The sequence below is a fragment of the Egretta garzetta genome, unplaced genomic scaffold, assembly GCF_000687185.1.
Source record: "Egretta garzetta isolate BGI_Z169 unplaced genomic scaffold, ASM68718v1 scaffold13, whole genome shotgun sequence".
Taxonomy (NCBI): Eukaryota; Metazoa; Chordata; class Aves; order Pelecaniformes; family Ardeidae; genus Egretta; species Egretta garzetta.
Genome location: NW_009259239.1, coordinates 267,434 through 295,044, shown reverse-complemented (window position 1 = coordinate 295,044; position 27,611 = coordinate 267,434). Strand labels below are relative to the sequence as shown.

Here is a 27,611-nt window from a genome sequence, read left to right as displayed (position 1 = left end):
ACAAGCAAGACTAAACTTTACCTTAGAAAGTCACAGTAGTAAATCTTGCTTTGTTTCAAGTTAGGACTTTTTGAGAGGCAGAAATAAGCCACAGCAGAAGTTTTTATGTTTGTGGAAAGACTGTTTTTCCCACATACTTTCTTTAGGTTGTTAATTCTATGAAAGCCACTTGAGGTGCTACCAGGTAATTAAAAAAAAATTACCTCTGAAACTGCATTAAGAGGTTTCAAAAGGATTTGCTTTTCGTATACCAAAATGAGATTCAGTTTAAAATCTTTATGTAATACGCAGTGGACCATACAGTACCACAGACTCCTTCAGAAAAATGTATTCCCACAAGCTGGAAAACAATGATAAAAGTTTATCAAGTTTTTGATTGTTTTCTTTTATAGCGAGGTACTGAAATTATCTGGGAGATGTTCGGTTCTGCAGCATTCCAAAGGCAATCACAGCAGTATGTCACAAAAATATATATATATAACATGAAAATATCAAATAAAAGCAGTTAAAGGAACTTAGCTAAGCTTTCTAAATAAATTTCAAGATATATTTGTTTAACATAAGTATAAATATATAAGTAGAAGTAAGCTTTTTTGAACCATAAACAGATAACAGCATGCAATGAAAAGAAAACATTACGGAGTCGAAGTCAAGTATGATGAAATCAAGAATCACTGAGTATAACTGAAGGCTGCAATTTCTTTCTTCATTTCCTAGTAAGAAAAAAAGACAAACTAGCCATCAGCATGAATAAAAGCTTAAGAACCCTGCTTATTTCTTCATAAAAAGAATAAAGAATCAGTACATACATACAGCTGTTAGCAATATTTAGCAAATACATGTGCTAGCGCCACCACAATGCCTTTCTATACCCACCAGCCTCAAACGCATCCTTACGCACCCAGAAGACAGAGTAGGCTAGGGAGACTGTAGGGATCTGTGTCAGGAGACTATGGATCAGTATCAACAGCGGTTTCAACAATTACAAAGAGGAGACAGTTCCTGAAAAGCCACTACTAAAAGCTGGAAATGTTATTTTCCGCACTCTGAATAATTACATGTTAAAGTCTGTCTCTTCATACAGCAGAGCTTGCTGCTGACCGACCTGCACAGTCATTCTGAATAGAAGATATTTTTTAATTTTTTTTGTTAAGGCTAAAGGTAGAAGTAGAAAACAAAGAAATCAAGTCCCTTTTAATTTAAGCATGAAAACTTAAGTCCACAAAAGCTCACAAGCCCTGAGGTAACATAAATAAATCCCTTCTCGTGCTAAAACACATCATTATACCAGATGAGAGAAGGGTGCGTTTTTCAGGAATGGCCTCCCTGAATCCACATAATCCTCACTGTTGCACAATCAGAACAGCGCGTCCGTTCTGACTATCAGATGTGGAAGAAGAGATCGGAGATGACCAGGCCCGAAGAGAAGAGGCTTCCTCTTTTTTAAGGCAGACTGAGAGGTGTAAAGAATTTTCTCTTTTCTCAGGCACAAGCATCTCAAAGACAAACGGATTCAAGGATCTTGAATCTGAAGGCTGAATAGCCAAACCTATCTAAATCAACTCAATACTGGGAATGCCTGACTGGGACCATGGGTGCCTCTGGAAGATTTCTGCTGAGCTCTGACAACTCAGAAATTCTCTCTTACAGGAAGCGATCAGAGAATTTGACTCATTAGCATTAAACTGGCATAGGCAGAAATCACCCCATATGCCAAATTGAAGGCGCTCGAGCCATGCTAGTTAAAAAGAGATTACAGTGAGACTAGGGTAAAGTCTCAACCTCGTTATGTTTCATACCTAATTACTTTTCAAGAATGGAATAACTACTATGCGAGGTATCGCCACATCTGCCTGCCTGGAAGGGGAGAAAGAGGAAGCAATGGACTGAGAAAAGCACCCTCCTTTCACAGCCCCCCACCCCTACAAAGGTTCTGGAGAAGGACAACCAACAGACTGAGGTTAACTGCTTTGAGAGGGCTGTGTGGGTGGACCCATTGTCTTCAAGTTCAAGCCTTTCCCTGCTGAAACTGCCAACAATTATGCCAAATACAACAATGGTTTTGCAATATGGATAAATGTCTTCCAGACTGAAATGAAAAAGTCTTGTAACACAGGCAACTAAGCAGTAAAAAGTAATGCTAGATACGCGTGATGTCCGGAGTGCACACATACATACACATAACACACACATGCATAACAGTGATAGAAAGTGCTATAGGACAAAAAAATTTACCTTCACCAATTCAGTTTTGTCATAATCTTCCCGATGTTTGTAAATGCACTGACTGAGAACAGCATATAGTTTTTCCAAGTGAAATATATCGAAGTCCTTAGATATCAGAGTGACAAGATGCAACACTTGCTGAAGAAAAAAATGGAAACAAGTTTAGAATAGTGCAAGATCCTTTGAAGAGGCTCTTTATGTTTTCAGAAGCTAAACAGTAACAATACAACACAAGTGACATCTTACTTTCTTATACTGTTAAATGAAATACGCGTGATACTTCAGAGAACAGATTAAGTATCTCACAAGATTTAACTGGAGAAAATGAGTTAATTTTTCATACTTCAGAGAAAAGGAAGGTGCAGACTTCAGGCAATGTTTTATTACTAATCAATCTATCACATCAACAATCATAATTGTGAATCGACTTGCTTCCAGAACAGCAGGGAATGACACAATCCACTTGGTCGTAGAGTTGCTGCCACAGCAAAGCCACTGTTGCATTTCATTAGAGAAACTGTTGCTGCAATGCAGGGCACCGTGAAATGGATCTTTGGAAGCCAGGCATCAGATCCTCTAGATACAGCTGTGCCAGCTGGAAATGGAAGCATCCTTAGGTGCTCACCTTTACCCATTAACTGAGCGCGTACCGAGCCTGCAGCTCTGCTGGCAGAACACACTCTCAGGGGTCTGAAGCAGATCAGTTAGCTCCTACCTTTACACTGAAGAGTGGAAAAACTAGCAGGGTGACTCTGCCTGTAGCAGATGACCAATCTCTCACACAGTCGTTTCTGTTACCAAAGATGTGAATGTGATAATCTCTGGGAAAGCATCAATAAGAAGCTAGTGGCAGACCTTCTTCCACTGCTGGGGCTGTTCAGTGGGGTGTGAAGCTGTGAAAACGTATCTTAAGAGAGCAGCCACACGAAATGCAAATGCTACTCCCTCACAACTGCCTGCCATCAAACTCTGCCTCCCTCACATCAGCTAGCACAAAATCTGAGTATTCCCCTCAACTTCGTTTATGTAACATGCAGGTAAGACGCACAAAAGCCACAGTGTGCTTTCAGCTGCTGCAAACAGAAAAGGTAGGATGTGACAGAGGTGTATGGTCAACATCCCATGTGAAACTATTTCTAATTGCTGCCACACAGGTGACTGCATGCTCTTCTATATGATCATAAATTTCTAGGCCTATTACCAAGCAAATAAACGAACAACAACAACAAAAAAACCCACAAACCAAACAAAACAAAGCAGCTACATTTTGGAGGTTCACCTAACTTACGCACTGCAGGTGAGTTCCAAACAGGCTCTCTGGTATGAGCAGCTAGTCCCAATGGCACCCATGTTAATGAAACAAGTTTTTTAAAGTACGCGTTTCATGACTGTAACTCTCCTCAGAGCTGAAACGTATATAAGGGCTCTACCCTGCCATTTCTCCAGTGGGCAATAACTTTGGAGCACATGCTATTAGCACCCTGACTCTATGAAAAACCTGTGTGGCTTCTCTGCGTACACAGGCAGACATGAAGAACAAAACCCCCTGAAATCTGCTTCCTTAGGAAGCCAGTTTAAAAAAGTTAAGTTTCACCTCTACAGATTAGGTCACAGCTTAAAAATGTGACAGAAATTGTGTTGACAAGCCCCTTCACCAAAGGGGATTCCTATCTGGTCACATTCTCCCCACACAGGGGAAACATCCATGTAATACTCCCTTTCTCACAATGGCAGCCCTCCTCTGCACTGGCCAACTTCCAAGACTCCAACCTAGCAATTTTCTTAATTTTCCTCACTGCAATATCCCCTGAAGATCAGGTCCTTGTTCTACCCTCTCTAATTCATGCAAAGGAACCCCTTTTACCTCCTGCAGCTAGGCCCATTTTCAACACTTTCCCCGACTGCAGCCTAGGATAGCAACTTCTCTCCTACGAGGGGCTGGAAAACCCTTAAAATGCTGTAACTGTATGAATGCAAAATTCTAACACCGCATTTTGAAATAATTTCAGAAAAGTAGGTATTAGTATTTTATCCATGATGAGCTTTATGTCAGCCTGCTAACTTCAGGTTTAAAGTCATCACTGCTAGAAATAAAGGTCCTTTTCAGGTTCCTAATAAATGAAAACATGCAAAACCCAAAACAATCCCCCCAAATCCATCATAAAAACTGTTAAGACATTAATAACCAATAGTACGAGCAGGTTATCAGTGGACTATTTTAAAATTCAACGAGCCCTTTTAAATGAAAAATTAGGACGAGAACCCAGTCTCCTAAAATTTAGTTCACCAAAAGCAAGAACAGCAGTCTACACCATGTGTGGAGTCATAGTCCACTACAAGTTGAATTATTTCACAAGCTATATATCCTTCCCATAAGTTGTTTTAATTGGCATTGGTTAGCAACCTACTTAATTTACAACTGTACATGTAGCAAGAAAATGTCCTACTTCGGTATGGACAAAATTGAAATTACACTTACCTTGAGCTCATAGTAATCCACAATCACTGACTGTCCAAAAATGTCCACTGCTGTCTCAAGACCTGTCACCTGTTCTTCAACCTGAGAATGTGTCACATGAGCCACATATTGTACCCACGAATCTGGAATGACACAAAATTTCTTAAGTCAGGATTTCTGTTTATGTGGGACACAGTATCAGTCAAGTGTCCTGTACCTGGAGTACAGTCTCTCTCTGCAATGGCAGAATACAGACCTGTTACCACTTTTTCACTAAGAAATGCTTGACTTTTACTTATCCTGCTCATTACTGGGAAGATACTCATACAATAAAAGACAGTCAACGATTGTTTTTCAATTAAGTACCACTCGAAAAACAAATTTCAGAATCAAAAAACCAGCAGCTGCAGAAAAACATGAGTTTGGCTAGCATAACTAGAGGGGCAGCATCATTATGCAAGAAACACTGTGTGCTCATTTTAGAGAGATACAACAGAAATAACAGAATGGAATTAAGGAAGGCTAAAACCTAGTAAATAGTGTAATCCTCGTCAGGAAGAAAAAGGAGCTAAATGATCTGTTTGACCTTTCACTTACCATTTGAATCTCTGTCTTCAGAACTTTCTGCTATTGAGGAATCTGGCACTTCACTCTCCTTTCTAAGGTCTGAATGTTCAGGTAGCACAAAAATCCTCTTTTCAGAAGGATATTTAGCCACAAGGAGAAAACTCTCATATTCTGTCCCAGATTTATTTTCATTCCCATTTTTCTGTCGTTCTTGAAGTATATTTTCATTTTCTTCCCTAAAAGAATCCTGTGTGGACTCAACTTCAGTGCAATCTATGTTAGAGACATGTTGTTCTGGAGACTCTTCATCACTCTCTACTTTATTTTCGTCTTCTGGAACTTTATTCTCTTTATTGAACTGAAAATTCCTCCTCTTTTTTGCAATATTTGAAGATGCTCTGTTCCTTCTACGCTTTCTTTTTGACATATCTACAAAGAGATATCAGAAGAAGTAATCCAAAACTACCAAAACAGTTCTTCCTTCAAAATTCAGCATCCTCATCTTACTTGACTTACAAGAAAAATGATCAAAGGAGCTCAAGTACCATTGTCTGTCTCCCTACTTATGTCTAGAGAAAGAGTTGTAAGTTAATGAGGTCAATTTGCTATTAGATTTTTAAAAGCCAGCTACAGAATTTCATTCACAAAACCATCAGCTTCAAGATGTTATGAGCAGAAAAATCTTATTTTAAATAGAAAGTATTACTGCAAAGCAAGGTTACTAGGTGAAGTTGCTTACTTTCTCATTACAGGAACTAATATAGATGAACAACAGAAAAGCATTTGGAGACAAGCCCTTCTTCAAATCTGTTAGAAAGCCGTAAACTTCAAAAGCTAAACACACGTTGGGCAGAGTTAGATACAATTTTAAGGTAGTATTTGCTGGAGAAAAAATTGCTGTAAAGACTTACACCTCATATGCTTTCTGATTCAGTTAACCTTGTTTAAAACAAACTTTGCATTTTTGCCTTCCAGAAAGCCCCACCATTCTTAGTATTCATGGCGTCCTACACAAAGCAGATGGGTGAAGTCAATAGCAAAATCCCCAGTCATGCCAGTGAGACCAGGAAACTTCACACCATGTCATGCATTTTAACTGAGAGACCAAAGTCCCTTTGTTATTTTATGTTCTTTTCACGGGAAAAGTGAGGAAATAATGATCTTTCCTTTACATATCTATTATTACTGCTCCCCTGTTTTTTTCCCCTTTCCTCCTTCAGTTAGAAATCACAGTAAGAGGTGACACAGATTTTAGCATCTGAGGGCAGGGAAGGGAAAAATACTGTTTCATTTAACTAAAAACTAGTTGAGTATTCAGAAACTGCCACGTACAACATTTTTTACTTCAAGTGGTAGCAGTTTAGGAGCTGTTAAATGTCAGCTGGACCATCACAGCCAATGTCTTACAATGTAAACCAACCACACTGTACTTGAATTTCATAACCATATGGAATGAATGACCTCTGAATTTGTCTCACATTTTGAAGCAAATTGAAAAAATGTAATGCCTCTGGCATGAAGAACCAGACATCACAGAAACCTGTTATGTCACAATAACAGAGAAGGGATCAGTGACTTTTGCACCTTCTCCAAGAAAGTCTGAATAAAATGCAACTTGCCATTAGAGCAGGGTGTACTGGAATCTACAGGCGCTGCTGGCATCTTCTTTTTTTCATTAGACATTGGGTCTGTTTTCTTACACCCAGGAACAGAGTTCTGCTTTGGCATTACATGGTAGTAAGATGGAGCATACTTTGAAGAGCTACAACCTTGCAATAAAGAACAGATATCAAAGAATTGGTGTCTTGCATTGGTGGTTACAAATACTGAGACAAGTCTTAAAATCAGTGTCAAAAAACATACCTCTTTGCTTACGAGATTCTTTAATTTCTTCACAGATTTGTTCAAAATCTTTATTCATTTCTTCCCTCACTATGGTGTATGCTGTATCTTTCAAACTACAAGCTCTGTGCCTAATGAGACGATCTGGAATTTTAAAAGTCAGAATCAAGTATTTTCTACCAGCCAATGAGATCCTTTATTTTGATTACTTAGAAAGATTTTGCTTTTTTCATAGGTAGGTTCTGAAAGGTTATCTCAGTATTTTCAGCATAACAACATAAAAGTTAATTATTAAAGCAAAAGCACTAGTTACTGATCAACACTTCTATCACAATTTCATGCCCAAGTAGTTTAATGCTACAACATTTACAACCTGGCAAGAAATGCTCTCTGTGTTTAAAATGATCCAATCCCAAGTCTACTGTCCACAGATGACATTTATCAATTTATACATTTAAAATTTTTCCAAATTAGGTATAAAAACACATCCTCACCTGCAGGATCTTTACCTGGGTTGTACTCTAAAGCATTGCTACAGATTAGATCAATGTCTTTTAGAAAATCTCCTGCAGTTAGGTACTGGTGCAAGTCAATTTTAGAGAGAATTGCTGAAAGGTCCATGGGCTGTTTAATAATTGCATCATAATCGGGTACCTACAAATGAAATATACATGTTCAGAGATTTAACACAGATCTACCAAAATTAATTATTTTAATAAAGTCTCAGACTTAGAACACCCAATTTTTTATGACACGTCCAAAGATGCAGAAATTAACCAGTTAAGTTTTTGAAAATAGAAGGGCTATTTCAATGGGCTTTGAAGAGACAGACCAGAAGAGGGAAAAAAAAGAAGCAGGGAGGGCAGAAGCATGTGTGAGGCAGAAAAGGAGACAGCCAGAGTGGGATTCATTTCACTTTGCTTCAGAAAATTACAGCAAAGAAACCTTTCTTGGTAAAGTCAGCCGACATTCTCTTTGTTGTTGGTGGCAAGAAAAAGGCTGCAAGAATTGCACCTTTGAAGTATCCGTCCTAGGCATCTACTTTAGAATGAGATAACTGGACCCAAAGGTGCCGATTTCTTTACTCAGACCATAAAAGGAGCCTAATGACTAGTTTAGATGAGGACATCTATGTTTGTTTAGATCATTCACATCTCAGAAACTAGAAGTAAAGGGAAAGACAAGTCAGTGGATGCTTAGGGGAACAGGGCTTTGCTGAAACGCAAAGCTGTATTAAAACTACAGCTGCCTTTGAAGTATATGCCCCTGGCTTAGACTTACTCAATAAACTAAATGAGAAAAAGAGACATAAGAAGTGTATGGGAGGAAGAAGAAACCACACAGCCTTTATGGTTGATCTTACACTGAGGAACCCCAAATGAAACAGAGAATAGAATCTTAAAATTTATTTTAAAAACTGCTGCTTCTATTCCTGTTCTCACAGAAACCACTGACAGTCAATTAAAGAGCTTTAGGCTTTATTAAAACAGTCCTACAGATACTGTTTATAAAGAAAGAGATCTCTCCGCTTTTCAGTGCTGTAACATGCTTACGTGTCAAAGCCTTTTCATGAGCAAACTGTGTTGGCATTGGTCTAACTGGCAGTTGGACTAGATGATCACTGTAGGTCCCTTCCAACTGAAATTAGAATATTTCAGTTCTAAGGATGTTTTAGAAGGAATCCAAGGCCTTCAATGAATACTCAAATAACAGGCATTTGAGAGCCTCAAGGAGTCAGCAAAAGTAAAAGCAAAATTCACTTCCTGCTTCTTGAAAAATCAGAATATTGTGGTCCTAAAACCAAAGATAAACCTTCCTATAAAAAGCACAAAACACCAAGAAATACAAACACAGAGAAATTGTAAGTACACACGGATAAAATGGTATTACAGATCAACACTCATTTACCTCCTCTGGGTCAACAGGCTTTGTAAATGCTTTGAAACGTCTGTCAATGACAAGTCTATGAGTCACATTCCTTAAGAAAATCCGAAGTTCACACAACGTATCCTCCTCCTGCTCCTCCAGCTTTTTTATTTCTTCCTCTGTCAGCTCTCGAGGCTTAGGCGGCTCCGCTACAGGCAGCACTTCCAATGCCTGCCAAGCTTAAATTAATCAGAAACTTTTAGTCAATTTATGGTACTCAAATACAAACATATGAAAAATTATAGACAATATTACCACCAAAGCAAATACTGTATAGCTATTAACTTACAGCTAGCAAAGTTTTATATGTAGAATAACCTCACCTGTTTTGTTTTTTGACGCAGGCGGTTTAGCAGCTTGATTTATAACTAAGTCCTCAAAAAACATTCTTCTTTCTTCATTATTAGGCAGCTCAACTTTGAAAACTTCATCATCATTCATAAACAATTCTTTTATCTAAAGCATGAGGTGAAAAGATATTTCAGATATAAGGCCACACAAATTCATATTCTATTCCAAAAAGATGAATATCTTTCTGAATTAAACTGAACAATCATCTGGATAAGACAACTGTGAAAAGTTATCTTCTTGGCCTTAAAAGGCTAGATTTTCATAGGTTAGCATGGCAAATAAAAACATCTTCTCTAAGGAATATCTCTAGAGTTAAAGCTCAATGAAGGGACCATATGATACAGTGATAAAGAGATGACATTCGCCACCTCCAAACCTGCTTATTTTGTATTTACCTGCCTTGCTGTCCTTTAGCTTGAATCTTTATGGCAGCTATAGAGGGAACAGGCAGGGTTCAAGAGACAAGTGAGGATTTTTTGGTAAGCTGGTTTGTTGTTTGTTTTTTTTTGGGGGGGGGGAATTAAATTCATTTAAATGAGGTGTCTGAAGTTGCATACTTCCAAGTTTTACTCCATTTTTCAATCACTACTACCAAAAGGTATGGAAGGAATTTCAATACTTCTTTTAGAAGGTATTTATTAAAAGTATAAAAACTTACGTAGAAAGTTAAGCCCTTTCAACGCATTTGATGATAAACACATCTAGGTAACCACTCCCTCCCCCCCAGTAATTGAGAGAAAATAATCAGAGCAGCATATTCACATTTTGAACACTTTCCTTTAATGCACACTCTCAGATGTCTAGAAAGCTAAGCATGTACTCTACTGAATTTTGCTAAAGAATACAACTAAAAATTGATTTCCAAGTTTCTTAAACAGAAGTTGGAACTTAGCTTTCTAATTTGTAAAGCTTTCACCTATATGAAGAAAGAAACTGAATTTTTTATTAAAGAATTTAAATTTGAAATTACATTCAACCATTAACAGTGTGACCAACATATTTTTTCAGTAAAAATATCTTTCAGTTTTCAGTAAAAATGTTTTCAGTAAAAATATCTTTTCCCATTTACATTTCAAGCACTGTATATTCTTGACTAAGTACATACATAACCACCTTGAAGTTGCTGGAATTATTGCCTGAAGGGAATTTATACATCTGTCTAATAAGTATGAGTGTGTGAAGGGGGAAAAAGTTGAGTCAAAGTCAATCTCTTTATTCAGAAAACACTGTAGAAAAATGCTTTCAGCATTGTTTCATCTAAGCAAATTTTAAGAGACCTGGTTAAGGTACCTGAGTAGTAACAGTATGGATTTTTTGCTTAAGAATGCACAGTACTCCAATGCTTAAAGGATTTATAAACTAACAAGACATTGAAAAAAAAAGTAAGAAAAATATTGACAGAAATACCTCTGTTGGGAGATGTGTGTGGCACACATCAGATGTTGCAAGCAGCAAAACTGGAGCAAATGTTGGAATGTTCTGCAGTAGTGTCGTAAAAGTGGCTTTCAGTGTAGGTCCAACAGCTTCCCACCACAAATGGATATGTGGCACATAAATGACACTCGGTGCTGTTCTTTGAGCTTCTCCCATCAACTGGTAAAATGAAAGCTTGGATAAGAGAACTTAAACCACATAGAAGAGACTAATTAATAACTATGTATCAGTCAAACTATCTTACAAAATAGGAGTACATGAAGCCAAAACATCAAACCAAACACACAAAAGAACAACTCCTTAACAATAAGGTAAAATTTTCACTTTGACTCAAATACAGACATTGCTACGCAGACAGAAAACAGACCTGAGTCTCTGCCTGATTTCAAAACTACTTAGGTGTAAGATAACTCCTGAAGAGCCTCACGACTCAACTGATGTGGTGGTGAGCCTGAAAAAACAAGACTAACCCTACATCAAGATGTGTTAGTCTGGGTAAATCACTACATGACTGCGACTACACCATTTTCAATTCAGAGCGGGCACATATCCAAGTCAGTCTGGAGCACAGTCTGAACAAAGACCTATGTGAAAAGATGAGGGCTGATACTGTAAAAGAAGCCTGCTTACAATTCATAATTTCAAGTGCATTTTATAAGAGGTGACCAGTCTTCAGCCTGCCTGAACAGCTAAATCACTCACAGCCCCTCATTACCAAAGGACCAGATTACGTGCGTTGGAAGACCACAAGCCATTGCCTACAGATGGTACCTCAATCGCAGCAGAGGACATGCATCTACTGCATGAGGGAAGAGGCAACAGTCCTTTCACATGACAAATTTCTCCATGCACCCTTTCAGATTATCAATATTCAGGGAGTTCTTGTCACAAGATGGGAAGCGCACGTGGTATATCTGGGCAGTGACTAGACATGGTAGTTGTACGACTGCAGGTGCAACCATCACATAACAAAAAAGGAACTGTTCCTCTTATGTGACAGATGAGTATCCAGTCATGTAACATGTCCGTCCTTACTTGTACAGCTCTCAAATGCTGCTACTAAAGGTCAAAGTATTTTAACACAGTGATGCCAAACAACAAAACGGATTTCCTGCCTAAAAGTAAAAAAGCACTAAGTCTGCTTATATTTAATTTTCCAAGTTAAGAAAAACACACCAGTGTACAAATATAAGTGTTCCATGAATTTTAATGCTTTTACTGCATATACTGCAGCAGTAGAAGCTGTATATGTAAAGAAAGAAACACTTATTTTCCCTAAAACCTTGATTGCCTTACAAATATAATAAAAAAGAAAGCTACAAAAAGTGCATGATGCAGTCAGGTCGATGCAGAGCCATCTACTGGGAGCAGAGAGTCTTAAGAAACAATGAAAACAACATTCTGGATCCCACCGAGATGAGCAGGATTTCTTGCCATAAAGAGGGGTTTATTAGCAGCACCTCCCAGCTTCCCAAGCTGCTTAGCAACATCTTCACTGTTTCATTTGGAATGGAAAATATGGCCACGTACAACATCCTTATTTGGTATCATTTGATCTAAAGGAAGAATGCATTTTCATAACAGCACTTTCAAACCAGGCCACCTCCATTAACAATGAATTTTCCTTACTTTACTAGTTTATATACAGTTTGTGAATCCCAAGAGATTAAAGAGAAAAAAGATACCTGTGCACACGTTTCTTCCGGTGATGTGATGCTAACAAACAAAACAGATAAGTCTAGTGTATAAACTGGAAACTTTTCCAGGGCATGTATTAGTGCAGGTGCCAAATGAGAAGTTTGCCCATATCCTGGCTCTCCAACTATTAAGAACCACGGCCTGCAAGATGTTGGCTGGTAATAGGCATTTCTAGAACAATAAGAAGAAAAGAAGTTTAAAAACAAAGTGATGAATAGGCACAAAGATGTTAAAGGTTTTTTCCTATACTTTTTTTTTTTGTCAATACTCTCCATTCCAGCAAGTAATAAGCTGGTCTGTGATCAGGAAACTATCAAAGCTCATTTTCTTACAAACTTGTACCACACGTCCCCTAAGAAATCCTACCAACCCCCAGCATGTCCACTACTTAGCTCTTAAATCACACAGGGGACTGTCCTGCTAAATACACGCATGACAGCTGGTATGGGGGAGAATAACAGCTCTCAGCACACACCAGTCTAGATCTCTTCACTGCCTGTACACACCAATTTTCAGTAGGTCTTGAGTTTAAGTAACTGTGAGATCTCTACATCTGTCAAGTTTAGCTGAAATTTAGCCATAGTTACTGAAGATGGTGGGAAGGAAGGAGCAGAACAACATTTCTAGAAAAAAATTAACATGGGCACTGAAACATATCAGCTGTATCTGAAGAAATACACAATTGGATTGGTTAAATTACAGCAGTACACTAAGTACGTATAAGATTTATATTTATTTGATTCAGTCATTCTAATTGTTTCATCTTTGAATTGTGTATTAATTTCCTAGTAATCTTGCTTTACTAGCATGAAACATTTGTGAGGAGCATTTGTTCTTTCCACCACAATACTGTTGTACCTTTGCTGGCTGAAGTCAAAGATCCTAGAGACCTAACCAAGCTCAGCAGGTCAGAAGATTTTCTGGACAGCACAACAATAGAAATTGAGAAAAATAATTAACCCAACAGTGATGATGACAATCTATTTTTTCAACTGTTGGCTTATATGACTTCCACATTAAAGTGTCAAAAGAATAACATAAATCTAGTAGATTAAAGGTACAAAATGGAGACATTGTTTAAGTTTTTCTCAGAGTGTTTTAACAAACCATTTCTCAACTTTATTTCTGCTAGATGATTCGCTACTGTTTAAACAATCTTGGAAGGTAGAAGGGCAGGTTTTTTTGTTAAAAGGACAGACAACATATTTTTTTGGTCTTCAGTCTTTCAAGAATAGCATGGCTTAAATCAACACATTCTAATAGTTTGTGGACCACTTTGGCTTAGGAAAAGAGGACTGGGCCATTCAGTTTGACGGGTTATGGCAGTGTACTCCATTAGAACATGAGCACCCAGCTGGATCTTCACGCTTACTTCTTGCAAATACTGGTCACCCTCCCCGCCCCCCCTCCATTTTACTTCACCCCTCATGCCAAAACTGTTTACAGACCCAGCCATCTGAAAAATGTAAACATAAAGGGGACAAACATTTACCTGCTAAAATTGAGGAATTTTTCATTTTGTCTATCAGCCATTTGATGTGCTGACTTATCTTCAAAGATTGATGGCGATTCCTCATCACTGTCAAGTGCATCATTTCTTAAAATATGATTTAAACCATCTGAAAGACAAAAGAGGTTTGTTAACTTTCCTGACTAGTCCGTATCTCGCTCTCGCATTAATATAGGTTCTAAATCAGTGATGGAAACCCCTTATTTAGTATTTCTTCATTTGAGGGCACACACTGAATGCTATTTTCTGAAGAGTTCATCCTACCACAGATCTAAAGAGATTGCACGAGTCTCTACAAAGCTGTCCTATGTCCCACAATTTGCGTAAGGTGTATCTCTCTGTTCGTGAAAACTTGGAGGTTTTCTCCTTAGATTGAAGATGAGTTTGTCAATTTATTTGCTCTCACCAACTGACAGACTAAACCTGATCAGGGCTGATTTAAATTAAGAGACTATGGTTAAAAACCATGATAGCTATAACAGTATTTAGTTTAAACCACTTATACTTGTATTGTGGTCTTGACATTCTTCAGTCAGGAATTAGAAGCATTCATGTAAAAATGCCCTTCTCCCCCCATTTAAATATTTATTTTGAAAGCAGTGCCTCATACGTTGAACCTTAAATCCATCTCTACAAATAACAAATATGATGTGAGCTACCGTCAGAAACAGGGTGCTCTAGTAGAGAACACATAGCTCTCTACTGCGTATTGCAAGCCATTCAGAGCTCCCATCCAGCACTTCAGTACAGAATCCAGAATAAAAACTATGCACTATATTCCTGAAATAAAGACCTATTATAAAATTCGACTGTTATTACGGCTGAGAGTTCTGTGTTTGTTGATTGCACAGATCAGAAGTTTTTGCTTTGGCAGGATTTTGAAGAAGTGCATTTTATTGTTATACCTTGCTGTTGGTCCTTCTTTAGTGCAAGCTCTGCATGGGGAAACACTTTCTGCAAGGCTTGTAAAATTCTTGCTAGTGTGTTTTCAAACAGTGGTTTTGAAATAGGTGATAGCGCTCGCCCAGGTGAAGTCACAGCCCTCTGCGAAGCTGGAACAATCTTCTGCATAGCCATGACAAAATCCTTTGCTGTTATTTTAATAGAAGCGATATCTAACTGCAGTTTCTCACTACTTCTGTATATCTGAGGATAGCGGCGGCGCAAAGCACAGAGGGCAGCTTCAGCACATAAGGATTTAATATCAGCACCACAGTATCCTAATAAACAAAACAAGAATCAAATGTTACATTCATCTCAGGCAATACAGAAATCAAGGCGAAGGTTTTCAAAGTGCAACACTGAAAGACTTTGTAAGCAGCCAAAACCTAACAGGTTAAGAGAGAATTTGAAGAGTTACTGCACTGCACAGAAGTTTTATTACATGGCTCGCAGCCTGATATCCTGCACTTACGAAGCAGCCTCCTAATCACAACTCTATTCCTGAGGAAGATGCCCCAAACCCATTCAATGTTCTGAGAGACAAAAATAAAATTAAAAGGAGAGAAGCATTTAACTTTGTTTGCTCCCAAGGTGTGCCAGCTGCCTTGTCCTGCAGCAAGGCACAAGAGCTCGGGTACTGCCTGGTACAAGCTCAGATTCCTTAGGACTCAGTCACATGCAGTAACGCACTTTGTTTTCAAACTTACCAACACATTTTTCAGCTAGCTCTTCAAGAAACATGTCCAATGGCTTAGGGGTCCAGTCTCGTGTGTGAATCTTGAAAATCTCTTTTCTAGCCTGGAGACAAAATGGTTGCCATTTTAGTTTGTCCTAAGTTTCCTCTTAAAAAAACCCCAAACACCACAAAACCCCCAACCCCCTCACGTTTATTCAAATACTTTTTTAATCTGCTAAACTTTTAAGTATTTTAAAGTTCAGTTAATATATGCTCTCTTCTTTTTCAAGCAGGAAATTTAATCATTCTCAATTCGTTACGTTAAACTCTTTCTGGGGGCCTGCAGTGAAATACAAGGCATTTATAGCTTTCATAAAAAGCAAGTTTCCACAAGTATGAGACCTAATGATCCTGAGGAAAAAAATTATAGCGAAAAACTTATCTGCAAACAGAGATTTTTCATGAAAGAAAATTCTCAGAAATTTAGCAAAATTTCGTGGTAACAGTCTCATTAGTTCATCAAATTTTCTTTTCTGCCAGTTCATTTAGGGAAAAGTCCTAGCCCTACGTTTCAAATTGCTACAATTACTACAAAGAAGAACAATAATTGTGACTCAAACTACTGTCACTGATCCAAAAATGTCAAATGTTGCCTATCTTCATCTCTGATCTTAGCAAGACTTCCAGTATTTATTGGTACACAGATTAATTATGGCAGATTTCTACAATTCTCCCACAGTAGAGAATCATGTATTATGTCTGTTTGATGGCACCTCCTCTCCTGTTCCTGAAGGCAGATAAAAACAGGAGACAAATGGTTGTGTTAAATACACTGTTCAGTGCACTTTTACTAGCATTCAAGCCAATAAGCATTTTATCATTTTTCCAAAAAGTGCTAAAAGGAAAAGAAATATCAGTCATAGCCAGAGAAAAAACAGAAAAACAGGGTTCCAGTTCTGCACACTATCTTCCCCCACAATACTTTTTGGTTGCTATATACCTATTTTTTCATTGCTTATCCATTGCCATTAAATTAGAAGCTTTCCAAGCCCTCACCTGTGCAGTGTACTTCACATCTTTGTCCAACTCCCTGTTAATGAGTACCAGTAAGAATGTCAGATCCCAAAATACTTATAGGTATCTCTCAGGATACCCAGCCTGGGAACAATCCAAAACAGGTACGTCCACTATCCATTCATAAACCAAGAACAGGGTGAAAGTGCCGAAGTGGATTAAATAAGTAAGCAAACAGGAACTACGTTGGGAATGAAAAATTTTAATTCGCTCCAGCACTAGCCTTGATAAAAGTTTTTGTTAGCAAAAATAAACTCTTGTGTCCACACCATTTCTTTCATTTTCAAGATGAGATAGAAGTAATTTATAGCTAGCTAATTCAGCCATTTATTCTTACTTAGAGATTTCAGTGACTAGCAGCATCACATTTTCTTGGCTGATCATGGTGAAACCAAAACTAATCATAGAACTATCTACTTGTTGAAATCATCTTAGTCATATATTAAGTACCAGATCTGCCCTCCACAGTACAATGCAGTCTCTCCAGATATCCCTCTTCTGTCCAAGTTGTACAATACTGATTTTGACTTTAACTGCTCCATGGTTATTGTTATGTGGTTTTGTTATAAAGATGGACTTTGCCACAGTAGCATTAAGGTTGAGTTTACGTTCTGACCTCTTTATTTGGCAAGCTGAAGAGGAACTCTCGATCAAAGCGTCCGGGTCTTCGTAAAGCAGGATCTACAGAATCCAGTCTGTTCGTGGCTCCGATTACCACAATCTCTCCTCTGTTGTCTAAGCCATCCATAAGTGCGAGAAGTGTTGATACAATAGAGCTAAAAGAAAAAATATAATTTTCATTCACTGGTTTAGTAAATTTCGTTACATTCTGTATGAGCTTCTCTGATGACCGCTCAAAAAGGACAAGCTTTTATTGATGAGATGCTGATTAGTGAAAGACTCGTTTTAGGACATAAAAAATTAGATAAGGTAACACAAGCCTTGTGCTAATACCAAGCTTAGTGAATTGTTTTCAGTTATTGTTTAAAAATCCTCCGAAATGTAGTAGCATTGAATTACTAGTTTGCAGGATAAATGAATGTGTCACGAAAAGTTAAATAGGTTGTGGTCTTCTTTTCACAAAGATCAAGCAGCTTCTATGTCAATACAAAAAATGTACTACCTATGAATTTGGTCTTGTTTACTGGACCGCACAGGAGCAAGACCATCTATCTCATCAAAGAAAATAATTGAAGGTCGCATCTGGTAGGCCTAAAATGAAATCACAGGAATACTGACATAAGTAAACCAGCGCTATTTTAAAGAGAAAAAGCATGAAAAACGTTATGTTTGGAAAGTCACTGGAACTAGATTTTTCAGACTAACATCAGGGATTTCTACTAATTCAGCTAATGGAGCAAGTGGCATGAGTAACAGAAGACAGCAGCCTATGTCCACCCACTGAGACTGGGTGACAGGAAACAAACCGTATGAGTAGTTTTTTACAGCTATTTGGCAACCACCAAGAATGGAGCCGGGACTTAATTCAACTACAGGTTCTGGAAGCAAGCTTCCGTTATGAGTTTAAATGACCACGCTTTCAGCCTGCATGTTTCTCTCTGATCGAAAGTCACCATCTCTTGCCTCTTGCAACCTTTTTTGTGGCTGATTTGGTTTGGGAGGGGGGGCTTTGCTTTGCGAGGTTTTCTCGTTTATTTTATTAATCTTTCCCAACACATCTCAAGATTTCAAGACCCTAAAAACCCATTTTAGTGGAAGGAACTGACAAAACATGAAAAGGAGTGAGTTCTTCTTAAAAATACCGATCACAGAAAATTACAGTTACAACTCAGACAGAACACAAGGCACATTTCAACCTTACCTGATCAAATAATAAACGAAGCTGTCGTTCAGATTCCCCCACCCATTTACTTAGGCAGTCGGCACCTTTTCTCATAAAAAAGGCTATTCTCTTATCACCTTGACTACATTCATTAGCAAGTGCACGAGCAACCAGGGTCTTGCCAGTCCCTGGTGGACCATAGAATAGACAGCCTCTGCAATTAAAAAAAAAAAAAAAAAAAAAAAAAAGGTTGAATATTCTCCTGAAAATGGGTGAATTAGAACTTATAGTTTTAAACAACATCTGTTACCTTGGGGGTTGAATTTTGAATCTCTCAAAGACTTCTGGGTAAAGCAATGGAAAAACGACCATCTCTTTTAAAGCTGAAATGTGCTCAGAAAGACCACCCACACCATCAAATCGTACCTAAAGATAAATTCAACAGAACACATTTTATATGTTAAACAAAGCTGCAACCTTGGTAAGGTTCCATCAGAAATTATATGTCAGCACAAAGGAAATGTCCTGGGCAATTTTCAAATCGCTTGAGAGAAAACCGTAAACCAAGGTAGTTGTAGACAGCACATTATTGAACGCTTCCATTAACAGTGGAAATATCTCACTGACACAATGAACTAAAAATACTTACTGAACAATCTATTTGCATTGGATCAACATCAGCCAGACTTGCTCCAATTTTCATCCGATCCTTGTGAATTCTCTTTAACTCATCTTTCTGAAAGTTTAGTGGAAGACACCTGATTCGAATTAAGGAGAAAGAGAAAAATGCTTTCTGAGTTAAGATGCAGCTAGAAGATTTTTGCTTTTATAATGATGGCAAGTGAATGCAGAAGACCTTATAAATGAGCATAAACTTCCTAAATAGTTATATATTCATTTACATTGTTTTATGTTTAATGTCCATGAGTAAATAAGACACACGTCTGAAAGACATCTGGTTGTAAACTTATTTGTTAGATTGTTATTAAAATAGTTTTTCTAGAGCACTTCTTAAGTAACAAAACCTCCATCATTTCCTCTATTTATAACATTTTCTGTTATGGTGGTTTTCTCTCTGAATAAACCGCTGTAATGCACAGGAGCAGAAGAATTTTACATTAAAAAAATTACATACAAGTGTTCCTCCCCACATTCTCACCTAGAAATCAAATTACTTATCAAAAGTCAATTCTAAAAATCTGATTTTAGAGAGTCTGGTTACAGTTCTCAGTACCAACAGATATGATTAAATATTTCTGCAATTTAGAAACTGTACAAGATGATGAGGATAACACTTCATGGTTAGGCAGATGCAAACTCCTCCCAAGTAGAGTCCTCCCTCCCCTATTGTCCAATTCCATTAACCTTCTTAAATCTCTGCTACGGCTGCGCTTCCTACGCCTCTCAAAATGCTCTTCATCATCAGATGAAGATGACGAGGAAGAGGATGTGGAATCGCTGTTGTGGACTGCATGTTTCCGTCTGCAAACATTTAAACAAAAAAGTAAAAAAATTGAAGTACACACTAAATAATATAAACTTTTAAGTGAACTCTATCTCGGAATTTACTTTGAGATCTATTAGCTTCCAGGTCATTGTATTCATTATGAATCTGATTTCAAAGTACATTACACGATTTTCCTTGTGGCAGCAAAATTTAATTTTTCTTAGGGAGGTAAAATGTTTAACTATTTTGCAAAGAAATTTCATAAACAAATTACTCATTTTGTCCAATCTCTCTCTCACACACACACAAATGAAGTTTCACTTAGCATTGTGTATCTACTCTGTGAAACATAAACCTTTTTAATTTATTTAAAAATTTGGCTTCAAAACCCCTTCCTTCCATAACTGTCTGCTTTCAAGAATGCTAGCCAAAGTGCTCACATCTAGCAGAGATGGCATACTCCATGCTCTAACCACTTCCAGGATCCAAACCCCCTTTGTCATTACTATTGCAATTTATAATTTCATTGAGCATCTTCTTTGTTTAAGGATCATTTCATACAGAAACATTCACTGATTCCAAGAGACACAAGAATCAGTATTTGAGTGATTAAAAAAAAAAATCTACTAAAACTTCCATACAGGCTCTCACTCTAACTAAATTATCAATAATTTGTAGCCTTCAGGATTAAATAGTTCAAGATTTTCAGAGGGACAGTCTGGCTTCAATTCCAGAACAAAAGAATTTCATTTACATAATCTCAGCCACAACCTCCATAATCACTTTATCACTGATCACAAATACTGCATTTTGAAAAATCTAATGGCTAATAAAAAGTATAGTCTTCCCCCTGCAATATTTGTTTTCTTTATACCCTCAGACTACCACAGCAATAATTGCACTATTAATCTGTAATCTCTGTAATCACCACCAATCTGAAAACCCTTGAAAGCATTATTCGGTAATGTGACTGACAGCACTATTGATAATTAAGAACTATCACTAACCATACACCAACCTGTTATTTTTTTTGCAGCAAGGGACTTGTGCCTGAGCTCTGTGTATCTCTGAGTATCTCCGTCTAACAGGTGAAGACCGACCCGAAAAATATATCTTACGTTGTTTTGGTTCTGTTGAAAGCAAAGAATTTAGAATAAAGTTTAAGAGAAAGCAAGGTGGTGAAAGAGGCAGAAAATGTGATGTGTTTCACCCATCTCTAATTTCAGGGGAAGTTTCAAGTGATTTGGTGGAGAGCGGGGGGATTTTTTTTTAAAGCAGTACACAGTAAAAGTGAAAAAACACACACCTGCTTTTTAAGGAGAACTAAAAACCACAAGAGTAAGATTATCAAGTCTGTTTAATTACTATTCTTTCAAGGAAACATAAGTAATTTTTTTGAAAAACAAGTAGCATGCGAAATGGCAAAGAAATATAATGTGCACAGGATACATGCATTTAATAAAATTTACTTACAGAATGAAGGTAAGAAATTTATACAAGTTGAATGTGTGTATATATTTTCATTCAAAAAAAAAAATCTCACTTATGTGCAAGAAATTAGTTCTTAAGAGAAACTGTGCATATAACCTACTTTCCAATGGAGCTTGATAGCGCTCAACAGTCTTCCTCTGTCGAAAGTCATAACGTTTTCGAGTGTCTTCACCATCATCATCTTCTTTCTCTTCACTTTCTTCTGATGAAACTAACATACATCGACATAACATTAAACTGTTGAAGTGTTGTTGCAGATTAAATTCAAAATGCACTGCACAGATGCCTATAGGCTTGTGCAGATAGGACTTTGATGGCTGATGTCCCTGGGATGGGCCTGGGAGTAGCCCGGCAGGGTATTATTTGGGCTCCCCCCCTCCACGGTCTCTCTGAGCTCCATTGTGGGTGTGCAGGGGAGGTCTGTCACAAAACCTAACATTGGTCAGCTCAGCTACCGCCACATCCTCTTCTGTCTTGACGTACAGTCTCGCCCCATTCTGTTCCATCCAGAAAGCTCCTACAAGGATCCTACAAGACTGATTGCCTTAATCACAGCCATCATTCTCCTTAAAACCTTAATTTTTTCCCCCTCACTTCAAACATAAAGTTAACATGGCCTTTTACGATTTAACCTTATTCCTCATGTTCTTTCCCACCGAGTACTGGGATGACAGCTCCTAATTACAGGCCCGGACAGCAGGTTCCACTGACTACCTGCTAAACACAAAAATGAACAACAGTATCTTCTCCCCAGCTGATCTTCACACTCAGGAAGAGCTTTCCATACACATCTGACAGCCTCCCTTATTTCCCGAAAACTCTTGCTGTGCTGCTCAAAACCGTGAAAACTGTCACGCTCCTGCTGTAGTGAGACCACTCTTTCTCATTCTGAGTAATACTATCCATTTCTTTGTATTCCCACCTGTCCACATCCATCTGTTGCCTTTTATCTTGTAAGCATTTTGGAAAAGCACCTTTTTTTTTTTCGCTGAATATCTGTTCTGAGGTCACTACAGTACAGCCCTAGAGTCCGTGACTATGGCTTGTAATGTCAATAGCAACACAGATGTTTTTAATAGATGAAAAATACCCAGTAGTTCAGCTTGTCTCAATTGTTTAAGACAAAGCTTTTGGCTAAAGCTTAGTGAAGAACATTTAAGGCAGAACTAACCTACAACGTTACCTTGATTATCAGCTATTTCTTTGTCAGCTCTTTGGATGTCTTTCTTTCCTCGGGAGTACATATTGAGGTTTTCCTAATTAAAAGAAACAAGAAATATCAGTCACAAACATGCAGAAAACCTGACATGGGCATATTTGGTGCTTAAATAGTAACATTATCAAGGCACTCCATATACACAAAAGATTAAATTAAGGTACAGAAGGAGAGACTAAGAATGTCATTCTGGCACCCAGGATTAGTAACGAGAATTTCTGCTCTAAAATAGGCTTTAGTGCATGTGATAGTTAAATGCTTATCCAGATACAAAACTGAGTGTAGCAATTAATCACAGGTTAATAATCCAAGAGTGTGGCAGAACCCAGGAAAAAGAAATTCCTAGAAGACAAAAAAAAAATTCATATGGGCATTTGAGAGATGATCTACAAAGTACCATGGACAATTCTGGTTTCATTAAAAAAAAAATAATTCAGATCTAAACAAAAAAATATGAAAGCAGGCTATGAAGATGTTTAAAAAATGAAGTGCCTGTCATTCAAAAGGACAGTAGAAGAGCAATTTAAGAAAGCAAAACTAAGACAGAGGAAATATGATTGTATGACTGCTGTAGATAAGTTTAGCGTAAGTTCCTCTAGGGACAGAGGACTACTTAAGCTCACAGGCAAGGCTGGCACAAGAACAAACATAGATAAGCCAGACATCAACGAGTTCCGTTTTTAAGTAAGATTTGAAGTGGAAACCCAAGACAGCTGTTTGCAAACAGTGTCCATTCAAAAATCATAAGGCAATTCAGAAAGCATAGCATAAGACATGTATTTCAGCATATCACTGCTATTTCATGTCTTCTGAGGAAGATATTTTCACCATCCTTAGAGTGTATCTGTAGCATGACCATAACAGTAAGATGTTAAATTATATTAGAAAGAAAAAATGTATCTTAGACTACACTACTCTTTTGAAGAAGTTATTTCAGCTAAATTAAAATTACAAGTAAATAATTTCCCTTTGTGAAATACACTACTTATACAAAAATAGTAAAATAAATTAGTATCTACTTCTTCTGCATCGTGAAACACCCTAAGGTCTTCCATCATTCGCCGTCTACGCATCTTCTCCATGTCATCCATTTTTTGCAAGACTGCTTCTGCAGTACTAAAATAAAAAGTTTACGTGTAAGAGCAAAGATAGGCAAGTACAAAAAATCCCATTTAAAACAATACAAATAATCAGTACGACATTTTAATATAGTATGCACACAGCAAGAGTCATTGACACTTAGCCAAGTTTATAAACACTACTTAAAATTTGGTCAAATGTTTACATTTTTATAGGGAGATTTAAGAACAAGCGTTTGAGGATTTGCAAATATACACTGTTTTCAGGTTTATTTTCCCCTCTCGCTGAATGCAGTTAAAAAAAAAATCTGTTTTAGTAGGAAAAAAAAATATTCTGAAGATCATATTAAGGTAACAGAAAGAAATCATGGCAGTTTTTAATAGCACTCAAGTTGCTCTGCATGATAGCATTAAGTAATTTTTAGTTCACAGCCTTCCTCAGACAACAGGTTGCTTATTCTTCCCTTAACTGTAATTTAAGTTTCATGTTGGTTTTCCACGACTATATATGCTGTCAAAACCATCCCACTGCTGTTACACTTCACAAAAATTTCAGAAAACAATGGAAATTTGGACTTCACAAAGAGAGCTAAGCCATGGACAGACAGGCAGAAACACTAGGACTACTTCAGTTTGGCTGTATCCAACTTTCCTCAGTATCTTAACTCCACTGAGCGTTATAAAAATATTTGCAAGCATGGAAGAAAAGTTAATGAAAAATGAAGGCACTTCTGATGCTACTAAAATTGATTTAGAGTGCAAGTTAAATCTACTCAAAGTCACAACGTAAAGTGATCGTTTTGCTTCATAAGACCACACATAAAGCCACCCCGCCCATACATAAAAGATGCTCTAGTATGAAGATCTCTCTGCAACTAGCAATCCCAAAACGAAGACACTGGTGGCCAATTTAAATATTGGCTGTGCCCAAATTCTTTATACATGAAGCACCTTCCAACTACATCCTCCTGCACACACTCCCAGTCCTGGAAGTCCTAACCGGCCGCAACCACCTATTTCCAAAAAACACAGAGTAAACAGCTTGGCTGCTGGGCCCACATCTTACATAAATTAACACATTAACAATAATTATAGGACATACCAGCACAGGCAGAGGAGGAAAAGGAGGAAGAACAGGAGGAGGAAGAGGAGAAGCAAGAGCAGGAGGAGACCCTACCTGATCAACTTCAACTGAATGTTAGCAGAGATTGCCAATATCACGAAAGTTCCGAGCCAGGGGACCCTGGTGGGGCTCTACTATGGAGTGCACCTGCAGCTCAGCAGTTATCACAAGGATGTACCATATGCAAAGGGGGACGTAAGGAAGTCTCAGCCCCACCACCACATACATTTAGCTCTTGCTGCCAGGAGTAACAATAGCTTTTTCTGTTGTCAAAAGGAGAAGGTCCCTAAGCCAATATTATGCCAAAGCACCAAGGCTTGCTCATAAGGCTCGTTTTAGTAGCTTTTCAAGATGATTAAAAAACCCCACTTACTTTGTTATAAGTTTGTCAAACAAAACAGATTGATTTGTAGTGGTGTAATGACTTTGTCGAAGTCTGCAGCTTCGTCGGACCTCCAAATCCCCATTTTCTTCGTGGACTTGTTCTGCAGCTTTTGCACTGGCTCTGGTCTTCAGTGTTCTGCTGACTACAGTGCATTAATATACATAATATTTTGAGACAGAAAAGATGTTATTCCCTTTATTTCACCATTGCTGTAGTAAAATGTAAAAAAATCTGCAGTGGATTGTTTTTTTCTTTAAATACAGAATTAGAAGTTATTGTCATGACCACAGCATTCAACTTAAATTAGAAATTACTTATGTTTCAACTTATGTTAAATTAGAAATTACTTATGTTTAAACTACCTACTTAAAAGCATGACTTGTATAGCAACTTTTTAATAGACTGGAAAGCCAATCTGATGAAAACAAACACACAACTTTTGTTCCATGCAGAAGGCAAGTTTATTCCAGTTACTTCTTTCTGAAAAAGTGAAAACAACAAATACATGTCTCTAAGGTGTTTTTACTCCATTCATATAGAATGCTCTCTAATATTTTTTTTTAAAAATTGTTTATGTGGGAAGTCTCTTCTTAGGATGCATGTTTTTAGTACGCTGTTTAAGCATGCATCACTTTCATTTTCTGCATGACACAAAAGCTCTAGAAGATAAGAAAAGTCTCAAGATAAACTCTCAAATACCAAAGAACTCAAACACTTGCCTCCTTTAAAAAAAGATCTGCCCAGTATTTACCACACAGCATCCTTTGCCACAGGTTTGTTACTTGCACTATCATTAAAACAGTTGAGGTCAGTGAGAAAGCAGCACAGAATTAGAACCTGAATTACTACACACAAAGTGTGTTTCAGGCCCTTTCCTGAGTTCAGCCCGTGGGGCAGGACACTGCTTGGAAGTAATGGATTCTCCCAGGTGCCAGCAAGCGGCCGCACGGCACCAAGCCTGCTTGTGTACTCAGCACTCAGAACTCGGGTTCCAAGGTAAATCGCTAAACTTCAGTGACACCTTCCCCACGTCAGTGGGTTTGTGCGTCTCATGACTGAATTACTTTTTAACTTACATATATTATAATACTGCAATATTCCCCCCTATTTGCAAGAACGTTTTTCAGTTAATTTGTGTCCCAGACTCTAGAAAATCCATGTCACAAAGAAACCCGAGCTAAGGGACAGATTCTCTAGTGCCTAAGAGCAGGCTGGAATTCACACTGTGTTCTCCCCTGGCCTGAAAGGAATTAATAGCATATCCTCCTATTTGCACCTATCTCTTTTCATAAAACTCTTCGGAAATTCACTATCTTCGAGATATCTATTCTCACAACTTCAACTGATTTTGGTTGGTAAGTTCAGAAGTTTTTGGGGCCAAGTTAAATGGGGTGACCAAACACAATCCTTCTCAGAAACCAGGCTAAAAAGGAATCCTTGGGAATTACCACTACTTACCTTCTTTATATTTTTCTTCTTTTTGGTCTGATGTCAGCTTTGCCAACTGCCTGTATTAAGAAAGAGGACAAATGAGAGAAGGGAGAAAAAAATTATTGTATTAGAATTATTGTGTAGAAGTATTGTATTGTATTGTTCCCGATCAATAGTAGGGAACCTGACCAAGTTTATAATCCAGTGCTCACATCGTGCAAAAAGCCTGTGGACCACATGGAGGATTCAGATCCCAAGTCTGCTGTGTACCATATGTAGACAGTTCTATAAGGATATAACTTTCCTGACGTGCTAATTCTGAAGTCTCAATAGTGCAAGTAACATCTCAGTAACCAAAGTGGAGGAGACCTCTCAAGGGAGTTGGGAAAAGATGCATGTTTTTTACACAAGCTGAAGACTTTTACTGCTGAGAGTGATTCTACTTCTAACATACTGGCACTGACATTAACATAATTGTATTTCCCCACAGATGTTTAGCTGTAGATTTATCATGACGTGACTCATTGTGCATGCTTTCACTTTTCCTTTTAATTGTATGAATTGAACAGATTGGACATCTAGAAATACAGTACCTCGTAAAGTGTCTTTGATTGACATTTTCGCTTGATATTTCCATGCTTTTCTCAAAGCTAGAGTCCGAACATGACGGTGTGGTTTTTCTCATTGATCTTAAACAGTGTCCACTGAAGCATTCAATTTTGCCAGAAGAAAATTCCTAGTGAAAGAAGGAAATAAGAACGTATTTATCTGAACCATGTATGCTGAGCTGAGAAGGAAATTCTCCCTCATTTAGGCAAGTTTATTCTGTAACTCTCCTGACTCGATAGTGGTACAACTAATGGCAGGTAAGCCTTGAACCAATTCTGCACCAAGAAGTAGCTCTCAGAAAAAAAAAACCCAGCTGTCAAAGCTAAAGTTCCCCTCCACCACA

At 37.8% G+C, this 27,611-nt stretch overlaps 1 protein-coding gene across 5 annotated transcripts; it reads right to left on the bottom strand.

Moving 5' to 3' along the window:
• ATAD2 (ATPase family AAA domain containing 2) lies at positions 1-27,414 on the bottom strand. Of its 5 annotated transcripts, none has more exons than XM_009635977.2 (27): positions 27,253-27,414; positions 26,687-26,736; positions 25,217-25,370; positions 23,661-23,757; positions 22,597-22,681; positions 21,526-21,636; positions 20,953-21,064; positions 19,853-19,969; positions 19,137-19,245; positions 18,798-18,913; positions 18,527-18,701; positions 17,828-17,916; positions 17,321-17,480; positions 15,662-15,752; positions 14,918-15,232; positions 13,995-14,121; positions 12,490-12,673; positions 10,778-10,963; positions 9,343-9,475; positions 9,002-9,198; positions 7,588-7,747; positions 7,115-7,237; positions 6,871-7,020; positions 5,282-5,680; positions 4,706-4,827; positions 2,236-2,364; positions 1-713 (listed from the first exon to the last, which is right to left on the bottom strand). In XM_009635977.2, exons 1-27 carry the CDS (start codon positions 27,342-27,344, stop codon positions 672-674), a joined length of 3,825 nt encoding a protein of 1,274 aa, XP_009634272.1. In that variant the 5' UTR covers positions 27,345-27,414; the 3' UTR covers positions 1-671. The 5 variants fall into 5 exon arrangements, 4 of the variants coding, with proteins under 4 accessions (XP_009634272.1, XP_035747465.1, XP_035747464.1 ...); XM_035891572.1 differs by having other exon boundaries at positions 7,603-7,747; XM_035891571.1 differs by having other exon boundaries at positions 22,609-22,681.
• Positions 27,415-27,611: the final 197 nt, after the last annotated feature.

Excerpts from the sequence above, each read along its gene's own strand:
- ATAD2 (XM_009635977.2), bottom strand. The coding sequence starts at position 27,344 with ATGAGAAAAACCACACCGTCATGTTCGGACTCTAGCTTTGAGAAAAGC. Across the intron at positions 22,682-23,660 it reads TGTTTCACGATGCAGAAGAA|GAAAACCTCAATATGTACTC; the intron begins GTAGATACTAAT and ends TCTTTTAATTAG. Across the intron at positions 9,199-9,342 it reads TGCGTCAAAAAACAAAACAG|CTTGGCAGGCATTGGAAGTG; the intron begins GTGAGGTTATTC and ends GATTAATTTAAG.